Source organism: Protomyctophum parallelum (genome assembly GCF_964188405.1).
Source record: "Protomyctophum parallelum genome assembly, chromosome: 15".
Taxonomy (NCBI): Eukaryota; Metazoa; Chordata; class Actinopteri; order Myctophiformes; family Myctophidae; genus Protomyctophum; species Protomyctophum parallelum.
This window is the reverse complement of record NC_139710.1, coordinates 9113005-9126376: the sequence shown is the minus strand read 5'-3', so window position 1 is coordinate 9126376 and position 13372 is coordinate 9113005. Positions and strand designations below refer to the sequence as shown.

At 43.3% G+C, this 13372-nt stretch overlaps 1 protein-coding gene across 2 annotated transcripts; it reads right to left on the bottom strand.

Annotated features, from left to right (window-relative positions):
- Positions 1-372: 372 nt before the first annotated feature.
- On the bottom strand, positions 373-12846 carry vcp (valosin containing protein). Of its 2 annotated transcripts, none has more exons than XM_083784948.1 (17): positions 12670-12846; positions 11456-11567; positions 10597-10769; positions 10369-10511; positions 10131-10261; positions 9912-10043; positions 9689-9791; positions 8435-8568; positions 8219-8354; positions 4138-4265; positions 3728-3892; positions 3509-3631; positions 3202-3414; positions 2747-3055; positions 1359-1514; positions 1089-1243; positions 373-900 (listed from the first exon to the last, which is right to left on the bottom strand). In XM_083784948.1, exons 1-17 carry the CDS (start codon positions 12684-12686, stop codon positions 789-791), a joined length of 2442 nt encoding a protein of 813 aa, XP_083641074.1. In that variant the 5' UTR covers positions 12687-12846; the 3' UTR covers positions 373-788. The 2 variants fall into 2 exon arrangements, with proteins under 2 accessions (XP_083641074.1, XP_083641075.1); XM_083784949.1 differs by having other exon boundaries at positions 4153-4265.
- Positions 12847-13372: the final 526 nt, after the last annotated feature.

Genomic DNA, 13372 nt, shown 5'->3' with positions numbered 1-13372 from the left:
GGACATTGCTGGTTGTAGGAGTGGTTGCACCACTCAAAAATGCACGAAAACTTCTACACGTGAAATTTGGACCTATACGGACAAAAAAATCAGTTTTTATGAGCCAATGAAAATTGCTGGTTTGTGAAAATTCTTCTGCCTCTACATGGGTTCAAATCCAGGTAGCGTCAACTCAGCCTGTGATTCTTATTTGTGCATTGTTATTGCGTATAGTCTTCTTTCTTGGTCCCGCCTTATCGCTGCTATATTTCTTTGCTATCCTTTTAGCATCATTGTATAATCGTACCACTGTACTATTTGCAAACCGTTAAGTATCAAAAGAACTAATCACATTCAATCTAGTTAGTGAAAAAAAGACACATCAGCAACATATCCATTTTGAGAGATTTTATTTTCAACAACATAACCTTGACAAACTCTTAATACATTATATGCTACTGTTCATAAAAAAAAAGAGGAAGTAATTAGCAATGTTTTTTTCTTTCATATAGTCTAGCAGAGAATCCCATCACAAAAGCCATTCGTGTAGTTGTGATATACTGAGAATGAGGCCACTCAACACCCCTCCCCGTTCAACGGCAAACAATCTTTCAATTTCCAAACCCTAACCTTGTCCCCAACCAACAGCTAAGCCAGAGCAAACCAAGCGGCTACATGCTTTCTCCACCCGAGGGAAATTATACAAAAAAGGAACACATGAAAGAAGCACAAAGTCCTAAAAATGTGGAATCTGGTGAGATTTTGTACAGGTGTGATCCCAGGACTGGCCACTGAGGGGCAGTATATGCTTATCCGTAAAGGTCATCATCGTTGTCTTCATTGAAAACAGGGCCAATGCCTGTGCCCCCTGACCCCTGGCTGCCAGGACCGGTGCCCCCTGCACCTGTACTTGAGGGAAACCTGTCAGGAGAGACAGGGAGGGGGGGGAGAATAGTAGACATGTTACAATGTGACCATAACAAGGCTGCAAAAGTACAACTCAGCAGAGTCCTGAAACTACAGACTACACTTGTCTTTTCAACAAAAACGCAATCAATTTACACCGTTTTTTGAAAATCCGATTTGTTCAAAGAAAAAGTCAAACATACCTGAAGGAGCCGAAGCCACGGCTCTGCTGCAGCGTCTGTGCGAACATTTCATATTTGCGGATGTCATTGTCACTGACAGAGCGACGAGCGAAGCGCATGGCCTCCTCAAAGTGGTCCTTCCTGATCTCAGGCACTGGGTCGTCTTCCTCTACTTCCTACAAAACATAAATTAGGGAAGAGATGCTCTTTGAGATGGACTTTCAAAAGGCAGAACAGCAATGGTGGACGACGATGGAAATGTGAATGAAAGAGAGAAAGTACAACACTGACCATAGCTGATGGATTAGTCTGCCTCTCCCGCTCTCTGCGGATCTCATTCTCGATGCTCTCTCTGATGGCCAGCTTACACGCCCGCTGGCAGATCTCTGTGAGATCGGCTCCAGAGAAGCCGTTGGTCATCTTAGCCAGGAAGTCAAGATCAACATCCTGTAAGACACAAGAGATTAGGTCAGAAACCAATGAGTAAGAATATGAGAGAATATTAATCATTTCTTCTTCAAACTGCTCAGCCAATCACAGGAGGGAGCCAAGTAAAATAGTAAAGACTACGGTTGTGCGGTATTTCGGTTTAATTATATCATTAAGGTTTCGTCCGTCAAAACCGGCAAACCGTTTCACCTAACGGGAGCGTTGGGCGGCCGTGATTATCGTTTACGGAAGCAGTAGAGAATGGCAGCATCGTATGATCCATCCGTCCGTCTGTGTCCGACTAAATTCTTGTGCCAGTTGCCGACTTCCCTCTAACATGCGTGCACCATGACAGGCAACGCTGAAGCCAAGTGACACACAAGCACTAAATAATAAGCTAGCCGTGTGTGTGTGTGCGTGCGTGCGCTGTATGGTTTACGTCAAGTCACAAAATCACTTGTTGCTGTGGATCGCTATGACAGAGCTATGCTGGGACAGTCACAGAACAGATTCGTTGCAGGCTGCTCAGCATTGCAAAAATATTCCTATCAGCAACAGCAACTGGCCCACTCTGTCAGGCATGAACTAAACTCAGTTGATCATGCTGAAATAATCTGATGCGAGACAACGGCTGCGCCTCCACTTCCAATCTAGAATTAATTATACGTCGCCGTACTGCGGAGCGCATGCAGAAAATAGCCGATCTACAAGCTTACAGTGCGTCGTCGCGCATTGTTTATGGATGCGTTCATGACTCGTTTCTGTCACATCATAAGATACTAATGTAATGGGTAAAATAATCACTGAGATAAACTCGGAGCAGGCAGCCAGGCAACGCCGTTTGCCTGTTCCTGGGGACTCAATACACTACGGTAGGCAGAGAGGGACAAGACAGGCGAACATGACTGATGATCCATTACAATAGCGAAAGGGGCCATCTTGTGGCGATAGACTGTAATAGCAGTCTCTGATTAACAAAATGAAATAATGCGAACGCATGGCCACGTTAAAATTAATTAGATGTAAAACCGAAAAACAGGGTATTTTGGCAATAGTAAACCGGGTTTTTTAAATGTCCCAAACCGTCCAACCTTAGTAAAGACATATTCTGTGGCAGAGTTATTTTTATATTGAGACATATAAATTGTAAATTGTAATTGGAATTATGAGATTTCTTGTGGACATTTCTGCCCATTTTGTTTGTCATTATGTGTGGGTTATTTAATATTTTCCATAGCAGCAGTGGTCACCTTGCTGATTGGGCTCTTGCGAAGGTTGGCCTTGAGGATATTGATCCTGCTCTTCTCGTCAGGCAGGGGAATGTAGATTAGCTGGTCCAGACGGCCAGGTCTCAGGATGGCGGGGTCGATGATGTCAGGTCTGTTGGTGGCTCCAATGATAAAGACGTTCTTCTTGCTGGACATGCCGTCCATCTCGGTCAGGATCTGGTTGATGACACGGTCAGCAGCTCCACCACCATCTCCGACGTTGCCACCACGGGCCTTGGCTATTGAGTCCAGCTCATCGAAAAACAGGACACAAGGGGCCGCTTGACGAGCCTGGGTTCAAACATAGAAACAAATGTGTTAACTTGAAGGCCACAGCAAGTGGGCCATTATCTAGCCATTTCAATTGACAATCCATAACATTTATCTTATACACCCACATCACAATTCAGAATATTGCAGCAGTTACATAATCTCACCTTGTCAAAGATCTCTCTGACGTTGGCCTCTGACTCTCCAAACCACATAGTGAGAAGCTCAGGTCCTTTGATGGAGATGAAGTTAGCCTGGCATTCATTAGCAATGGCCTTGGCCAGCAGGGTCTTACCACAACCAGGGGGTCCGTAGAACAGCACACCCTTTGATGGGGTCATGCCAAACTTCAGGAACTTGTCCGGGTGTTCCACTGGATACTGAGGACAGGAGGAGAATTTTTGATTGATCATAAAAAAAGCTGCATATTGTGTTGTGCCGGTTTCAGTCACATCTATCTGCGGAGTGGCATACCTGCACCAGCTCCTGCAGCTCCCTCTTGACATCGTCCAGACCTCCGATGTCTTCCCAGGTGATGTTGGGAACCTCAACCACAGTCTCCCTCAATGCTGATGGGTTGCTCTGACTTAGGGCCCACTGGAATAATGGGATGAACCATGTTAGGGAGAGCTCAACACAGGTCACGTGAAACTTCATTCATAAAACCACATCCATCCTCTTTACTGTTCTCACCTTGAAGTCATCCATAGTGACAGCCAGAGAGTTCATGACTTCAGCGTCAATGGTCTCATCCTCCAGGTCAATCAGGTCCATCTTCTTTCTGATTGCCTGCAGAGCTGCCTCAGAGCACAGAGCAGCCAGATCTGCACCCACATGTCCATGGGTCTCATTGGCCACCTGGATATACAAAGAAATGGATGAAAGTATGGAAAGTACCGGTACCTGGGGCTTAATCCATTTCTTTGTATATCTAGGTGGCCAATGAGACCCATGAGACATGTGGGTGCAGATATGAATCTGCAACTCCTCCGACTACATATTAATAATCACAACCACTGATGGGACAAGAGGTCACCCAGATGTCCTGAAAAGATCCTTCAGCACTGCAGCTATTCCCTTAAGATCAGGTTCCACCAGGTTACCTTTGGAAGGTCTACCTGTTCAAGGTCAACATCATCAGCCAGCTTCATGTTCTTTGTGTGAATCTGAAGGATCTCCAGTCTGCCTGTTGCATCAGGAATGCCAATGTCCACCTCTCTATCGAAACGCCCTGGAAGGGGGGGGGGGGGGGGGGGGTGGGGGGGGTACGACGACAATTAGTGGTACAAATGCCATTGTCAAAAATCTAAACATTATGTGCCTTTGTCGGAATTCTCCATCATTTAATGTACTTTATCGATACTACTTTTAACACTGGCCCGGTTGCTAGGCAATGCCTTGCATTTTTCATCACATCGCAATATTAAGGTTTCTGGCGAAAGATAAACATTGTGAGCTAATGCGAACATACGTAGTTTATTACAATGGCGGTCTGCGAGCGGGGAAAACGAAAGTGACAATTCCAGTTGGTGCAGCCAACTACCCTCCATGGACACTTGTTAAATACGTCCCTTCAGTCCAAACAATCACACGGTCTGTTTGATCCTAATAAAGCTGATGCTTCTCTACTTCAAAAATCTAATTCTCGTCCAGTTAGTTAGTTTCTTTATTGACACAAATGTATAAAACATTGGGTCCAAACAATAATAAAAAACCCATGAATCAAAGACTTTAAGGTACAATACATTAAAATATACATTACAGAATCCCTTTACAACAGGAGCTTTCTATTGCTCCACAAGTGACAGGCAGGCATGTACAGTAGCATACGCAAAGTCTCCGTTAGCGCCCACAAAGAGTGAGCTTAAATCAATACCGTCATGTCCATATTTCACTCTGATATCTTGTGTGAGGGGACACACCAGTATGTGCCGTTCATTTTGTATACCAGTCTTACATTGGCAAAACCGCTGTTCAGGTGGTATGCGGCTCCATCTTCCCATTTCCACACGCAGTCTATGAGCGGACAACCGAAACCGTGTAAAGGTTATCCTCAAATAGTCCTCAATGTAAGGTGTACTGCTGGTATAGAGTGGGTGAACAGATAGATCTGGGTTGATGGCTTGGTATGTCATATCTTGTTCCCTCTTTGGATTGTAATTTATGAATCACATCCCTTCGGTCACTCTCAATATGATCTTGTTTTTCCATTATCTCAGATAAATGAGAATACATGACTTGGTTCTCCTTTTTCAGCAATTGAAGAACATACCACAAGGGGTCATCAAGCATGCCATTCCGCTAATGTATGTTGGTGAAGAACCTGGCTTGCTTTTCTCTCTCACCAAAGCTTGCATTGAAGGCAGTCCTGCTTCTAACAGGCAGGTTAAGTTAGGGGTAGTAACCCTCACCCCAAGTAGGGATTTCACTCCAGCCATGTAGAGAGTTTCAACAGACTTCAAGGCGATTTTCAACCAAGCCTCACACCCATACAATATAGCTGATGAGAAAGCAGCCTCAAAAACCTCACGTTTTACACAGAATGGAGCATCATAGTTGGTGGTCAGGAAGATAATCAGTTTGTTTAGTTGCTTTGTCTTCTCCTTTGCATGTAGGGCAAGTGAGTTTTGGGCATTTATCAGCAGTGAAAATGGAAACCTCCACTATGTTTTATGGAAAATAAACATAGTGAAGGTAAACAACGTTGTGCCAAGATAATCCTGACGCAAGCGGGAAAGTGATTAAAAGTTTCAATTCACATCAGACATTCATCTGGTGTTCTCACTCACTTCCTTAGTCTATCAAAACGGAATGTAGCAGTGGCACAATAATAATTTTATTTCGATTAGTTCTCATGATCATGGGAAATTCTTGGCTTAATTTGAGGAAAATGGCACTGAACAATGAATCAATTTGATTTTGTTTGAAATATTGCTCTGGTGCAATCTGAAGTTTTCCTTTGTTTATGTGCTATGGCCCTGCTCGCTAGAAACATTCAGTTTCGATTCCTATAAAATGAGCCAATCAACTGATACCAAATACTAATGTTCTTGACATCGTTTGGTGGTTGCAGTTTCAATTTCAAAGTATTTAATAAAGGATTAAAACTGTTGGCCAATGCAAATATGACAACACTAGCCAGTAGTGGACACCACCAAGAAAAGCATTTTAGTGCATGTCGCATTTTACTTTTCCTCACTGCTACTCACTGCTTTCTGAATCTCCATTACTTGACTTCTGATTATGAATCATTAATCTTTCCCCTCTTATTTCTGTAGATCTTGAATTAGCTACCCTTGATGTACCTTTTGTTTCATCCGTCTCTCCCAAGCTTCCTTTCCTTATAATAATGAATTGCATTTTTATAGTGCTTTTCCAAGTGTTTAAAGCGCTTTACAATGGTTCATTCATTCATACATTGGGAGGTGAAGTGGTCGACGCCAGCGCCCTCACTTCCCACATTCATACACCAATGGTGGCAAGCTCACAACCTGACGAAGACCCATAAGGGTCGAAATGTTGTTGCTTCAGTCTTCAATAATGTTTCCTGGGGGCTCAAGAAACTGTGCAGACTGCCTTTCTTTTTCACAAGAACTAAAACGAACCATCCCCACCCCAGCTTAAAATGTATTTTAATACAATACAGTACAGTATGTGGACCAAATTCCACTCCAGGTAGCAGGGTTTCCCAGAGCTTTTTAATTCTAGAGCACCTCTAAGGTTAGTCAAGTCAAACATTTTTATTCAATGAAAACTCTGGTACTCAGGGAAACTGCCGTTGCTAAAACATTTTTTTATTTTCTACAGCAGACATGCAGCTGTGAGCTCTGTTGTTTTGTTTGGTTGTTCGCCAACTTCAGTACTAATCCATTCCTGGCTGATTGTTTTCATATCATATACAAGCCTACTGTACGTGGGTTTTGCCGTCACTCTCACTCGTGTAGGTGCGGTGTGCGGCGGACCAGCGGTGGCACTAGCAGCATTCAAGACAGATTTTCTTAGGGAGAAGCAGAATGCGATATGCCTCATACGCTCAATGGGGACAACTACAGTGTGTAAATACTTTTACTATTGGCGAGTTGATTACTGTAGTTTGTTCAACAAGTTAGATTGGAGACGTGTCGTCCGGTGCAGTAAAGTATAGCAGGAGTTCCTCCTCACTCTGCCCAATATTATCCAGTTTGGTGACAGTCAAACTACAGTAGATCTTGCCGTGATTTCATGTTTCTTCATGCTTATCCAACAAAAGTGCAGGCGTGCGGCATTATTAAAAATAAACAGCTATGCCGCACGATCATAGTTATAATAGTAGCGATGGAGTTAAGTAGTTGATCATCTGATTCATAGCCTGGCAGCCTTCTAGCTAGCAAACCTAGTATGTAATCATAACCTCCTCCTAGCTTGTAGCTCCTTCTAAAAACCAAAGGAACTGTGGTTGTAACTTGTTGAACATTTAGGGTTGTATGAAAAACATTGCATCGTTCATTCCTCCTCCTCCCCGCTCCAGTCTCCACCTGAACAAACATTGTGAACAACGAAACATGCTATGCTGCTCCGTAGAAAGGTCTTGCGCATCAAAAAATAGAAGATCTACAAGCTCACAACGCGTCCATCCGTGAGTCATTGTGGACTTGCAACTTTGACTTGAAACAGCTGAGCTACTTTCAGCCAATCAGAGTGGCATTCAGCGTAATCTAGTAAGAGAGTGGCGACACTAGCGTTGACTCCCACTGTAACAATGGAATGCGGAAGTGCTCATTCTATCTCAATGGGATAGTTCCAATGTTTGGAACTATAGCCCATAGGTACCCGCTTTGCGGTGAGATCAAAGTGTGTCGCCACTCTCTTACTATTCCACTCGGCCTGCATTCACCGGCTCCGTTTTGCAGTTAATCCTTCACTCGCTGGCTGTTTCAGAACACGATGTTTTAATGCTTGATTGAAAAAAATATCATATTTTACCGCCGACTAATCGACTATAAATCGATTGATGGTAGTCGAGTCGACTATCAAAAATCACGTTTGGTTAATGCCCCATTACAGACGAGAGTGGTTTTAAACTAAATACTGGATTAGTCATGGGCACCAATCACAACTCTGCTCACCCTCTCCAAAAAGGCATTTAGCACCTTATCAACTTTCTTCCTGGGGACCTGTTTTAAGCATAGAGAAATGTGTATTTACCGAATCTCCTAAGAGCTGGATCAATGCTGTTGGGTCTGTTGGTGGCAGCCATGACAATGACATGAGCTCTCTGCTTCAGACCGTCCATCAGGGTGAGTAGCTGAGACACGATGCGCCTCTCCACCTCTCCATGAGTCTACACACACAGACAAGCACAACAGTTACTAAAAACAATAGAACACCATTAAAGTCACAATTTAGTTTCCCTCTCCTGACCTTCTCTCTCTTGGGGGCGATAGCATCAAGCTCATCAATGAAGATGATGGCAGGTGCATTCTTCTCCGCTTCCTCAAAAGCCTTTCTCAAGTTACTCTCACTTTCTCCAGCCAGCTTACTCATGATTTCAGGGCCTGGAACAGAGGAACAAACATTTAGTTCAGAAAAGTATCCCGTGTGTCATTTCAAATACACACATACAAGGATGTGTGTATTTGAAACACACACATACAGCCAGTGTTTCATTTATATTGTTAAACTATGCCTACAAATAGGAGATGAACACTGATCCTGGAACAATTAGATAACTTTGATCACTTTATGATAACTCCTCTTTGGGATTATGGACTAGCTTGGCTAGATTAAATTCCTCCTTTTTTTAAAGGTATATTCAGTGATTTCACTTAATTCAAATATCACTTATTTTGTTTTGATAATCCTCCCTACTATAGAGTGTGCTGGCCATATAAGGAGTTCCTCCCTGTCCCCAGTTAACCCCTGGGGGTCAAAAAACCTTAGGTTTCGTTTTTGACTATCCTGATTGGACGAAAGGCCGAGTCCCACAGCCAAAAACGAAACCTAAGGTTTTTTGAGTGAAATCACTGAATATACCTTTATCCACAAACTAAAAAGCTGCATAGTAAAACAAAGTTTGTGGGACAAATCAAACAAATGTATGAACACATTGGTCAATTCACATAAACTGGTTAACCATATACTGTGGCCATTAACTCTAAAGTTCTAGAATGTTCTATACAACTAGCTAAAGAAACCCTTTGCCAACTAGGACAAGGTGAACAGATTGAAGATGAACTTTGACCTCTGTGTGGGCATAACTATGGTAGAGTGAACAGAATAATGTCTCCATGGGAAAGTCCACCAGAAGTGTGGGCAGAAGTGTGATACTGGTCAATTAGAATAACATTAGAAATAAAAGCGGCATAGTAACCACCTAGTTTGTACTCATTTGTTTCCAAACGTTTTGTAATGAAATTATTTAAAACCATTTAATTGGGATATGACAAGTTGTCACAGACGCCTTTTATTTTAACTCAAAAGCAGAGGTCAACCGTTCACGTCCGATATGATGCAGGTGTTGTGGATTAATTAAAGATCACTGAGGGAGCTCCTGTGGTGAGAATTGATGGATGACACTTTACCACACAGTCAGTGGAGGAGTACTGGGATTATTTGCCATCAAATATGACAATATAAAAGGCATGGCATGTTGTGTTTTATTGCTCAAGTTCGCACCATTAATGAGGAAGAAGAAGGCTCCAGTTTCATTTGCCACAGCTCTAGCAATCAGGGTCTTTCCTGTTCCAGGGGGTCCATACAGCAGGATACCACGTGGTGGCTGGAGAGGGAGGAGGTTTTTATGACATTATCCATCAATATAAATTAATTTAGGTACATGGTACAGCACATGTGTGTAGAGCTAAACAAAGGTGAAGATCACTTGCTCAATGCACCTCACCTTGACTCCAATTGCCTTGAACAGTGCAGGGTGTCTAAGAGGCAGCTCCACCATCTCTTTGATCTGAGCTAGCTGCTTCCTCACGCCTCCAATGTCGTCATAGCCAACCTCATTCAGGGACTCCTCCTCATCCTGCACACACAAAAGATCAGATCCAATTTTCAATGCTCAATCTTGACAAAGTCATAACACCGACGCTGCAAGCTGTCTGCTACTCACCTCTCTCCTAATGGGCTCCCCCTCACAGTGGATGACTGTGTCAGGGGCAACAATGCAGTAGGGGGAGGGATCAGTCTCTACCACCTTGAACTCGACAGCACGCATGCCTCCCCTGACCAGGAAGATGTCACCTTCAGAGGCACAAGGGAAGGATAAAAAAAAAAGTTATGTTCATGCCCTTATCTGGTACCATATTGCAGTTGCACTTCATTTCTAACCAGGTTGATCCGATACTTGCCTTTGCGAATGGGTCTGTACGCCTCTAGGAAGTAAGGCTTGAGGTAGACCTCAAACAGGTTTCCAGTAATTCCTTCTACTGTGTCATCTATTGGGAGCACATGGATCCTTTTTCCATATTTCACATCAGGACATGGTTGAATGCTAGAGGGGGTGGAGGGGTACAGTTAATGTCATCATCTAGTTTAACTCAAGTTATCTAAAGTTATAGACACCCAAGTTTCCCCACCTGATGACGTCCCCCAGACGGACCCTCAGATTGTTGCGGACAACCCTGTTCATGCGGACCTTTTCATCAGAACAGGTGTCGTCAGACAGAACAATGCACACAGTCTCCCTCCTTTTCTTTCCCTTCATCAGCACCGTGTCCCCACGGAAGAGCTGCAGCTCGTCCATCTTGGTCTGAAAGAAATTTTGAATAAACTTTAAGTCAGGGCATAGATAGATATTGATCCTGAAGAGGAATTTCAGCCACCCAGAGGCAGCACAGCAGCTGTTAGTTACAGATGCAGAGTAAGGAAGGTACTGTCAGATACAGCAATACATACAATACATTGTGCATAAGACTTCGTTGCCAGATACAGCAATCTACTACATAATGCGCCACATCTCTGCGTACGGTTGTAATGCACGCAACTCAAGAACCGTTTGACCCACCAACTTCACATTCAACACAAGCGTGCCAGGTATCGAGTCGGTCAGATCCACGGTTCTCCAGAACCACCACAAAAGGCTCTGGTCAGGCTCTGCCTAATGAGGCAAACTCCTTTCACCTGTGCAATTTCCAGCCTCTGCCTCAGCCAATTGAGGCTCAACCAATCAGGCTCTGCCAGTGGGCCGAATTGATTGCAAAGTACACTTTTCAGTTTGCAGTCTTCACACACAGATATCCATGTGGGACACCGGTTGACAGTTAAAACAGGTGCTATGACAACGTATATCATTAGGTTGCCAAGTTGCATCGTTCCCAAGTAGGCCGGTGGCCGACCGGCACGTACAGGTCTAGTACAAAAATAAATAAGCATCAACAACATCACATTTGAAGTCATATTGAATGTCAGTGTGTGATACAAATGTAGAATTGCTACCTGAGAGAGAGAGACCACACTATTGTCCTCATTGATAGATTCATCGACAATCAGTCTGTTAGGCCTGCTCTTCTGTTTCAGAATGGCAGTTGAAAGATCATCATTTTTGGTGCTGTGAAAGAGATTACGATTTGGTTATTGAATGATTGGAATAACTTTCATGCAAGTCCTACACGCTTTGGTTGTCAAAACACAGTACCAGTAACAGAAAACCATGGTCCTTCATGCGCAAGAGCTAAAGCGTGGAAAATAAAACTCCATCGGATATCATATTTCTGTCGACAAATTTCACTGTAATTATTGAAATAGCAGGACGGTTCTAGAAACCCCGGGGTACTTTGAGCATGTTTCATAGTTTCTGTTTCGTGTTGTTTATCTGGCTAGCGTTAGCCCCTCTCGGCTAGCTAGCTGACTGGCGAGTGAGCAAGCCCAGATGACACAGCAAAAGGATTAAAAAAAAACTTTATTTTCACCCTTTGAAAAAGCACTACAGACAATACATATTAATTCACTGCCAACTTAACTGTACAACCCAAATACTTCAAATAAATGTCAGGCGACTACGCATTTCACTTGTATCGAAATGGAACCCTTTTAAATGTTTATCAGATGAAACGAATACAAGCTATCAGCTAAGTTAGCATGCTAGGCTGGTGCAATGATGAATGGCTTTTGACAGCTTCCCATCTACAGCTAGCATGGACAAAAAAAATGACCTTCCATTCTAGCGTTAACCAGACAGACCAAGGGATGATTCTTTAGTTGACTGTTAGTTAGTAGTTTAGAGGTGACATTAAAACCGGGACAGGCCAACATGCCGGTGCGGAGATGGCCTTGGCCTTGATCTAAGGCTAAGCTAACGCTACGCTGTTAGCGCAGCAGCGTTGAACTGTGCTTTGTGGAGGACCACGGACATTTGTTGTCACTTTTTTCCCCGTGTTGTCGCACCATCCCCCCAAAGTGACACCGCACTGCCGCGTTCGTCGTTGTTGACAGGACAAGTAACGTTAATGCGTAGTTAGTAACGTTGCCACTTAAATGCGAAGGCTGAGACAACTGACCCAATTAGCTAACCTAGCTAGCGAACCGGACAGTTTCATTACATTCACACGACGAGCTAACAAGCTAACTTTATAACCAAACAACGCATCCTGGCGTTAGCCGAGCTGAGGGCATCGCATGACGTTTACATTTTACAACACGGTTGTACTTACTCCCCTCCAGAGGCCATGGTCGTCCACCTGGAATAATATGTATATAAATAAAGAAAATCTAGCTAAATGTTGTCGAAGATGAATCAGTCCTTGTTTCTGTCTAATTTGCGTGGAAAGAGCCGTTTCCTCGCATTTCTTTATAGTTGTACCGTGGCCTGGGACAGTTCTACAGTCTGATTGGCTGTCGGGCGTCCATCGGTTTTGTTAAACGTCCAGAGACACGCCTACTGCTTTGCACAGCCACTGAAACGAGCCACTGGCGTGACGTGTCCTGAAATATTATGAAACTTTGGCCAGTTGGAGATGAGTGAGATGTCCTTGTGTTTGTTAACTACATTCCTATTGGTCTAATGACGCCTGTCACTAGACGTCTGTCTTCCAATTAAGTCACACCGCGTTGATAGAACGAAGGGTTGTGAAAAACAATAGTTATAAAATTGGGATGTTTGCATTGCATCATACACTCAGTACACAGGCTTTTATTTTCGTTCTCTACGGCTAAAAAAATAAAACAGTAAACATAACTACAAGATAAAATAAAAACTTGTATTAAACATTTCAGAAAACAATGCCAACAAGTTACAACCATTATTTAGTTATTTTACATGAACACAAACAAAATGGTCTTGGTAGTGGTGGGTACTGGTAGTGTGTGGGCACAATTTTTGCCCATATGGTACATTTATTTGACAAATGAAATATG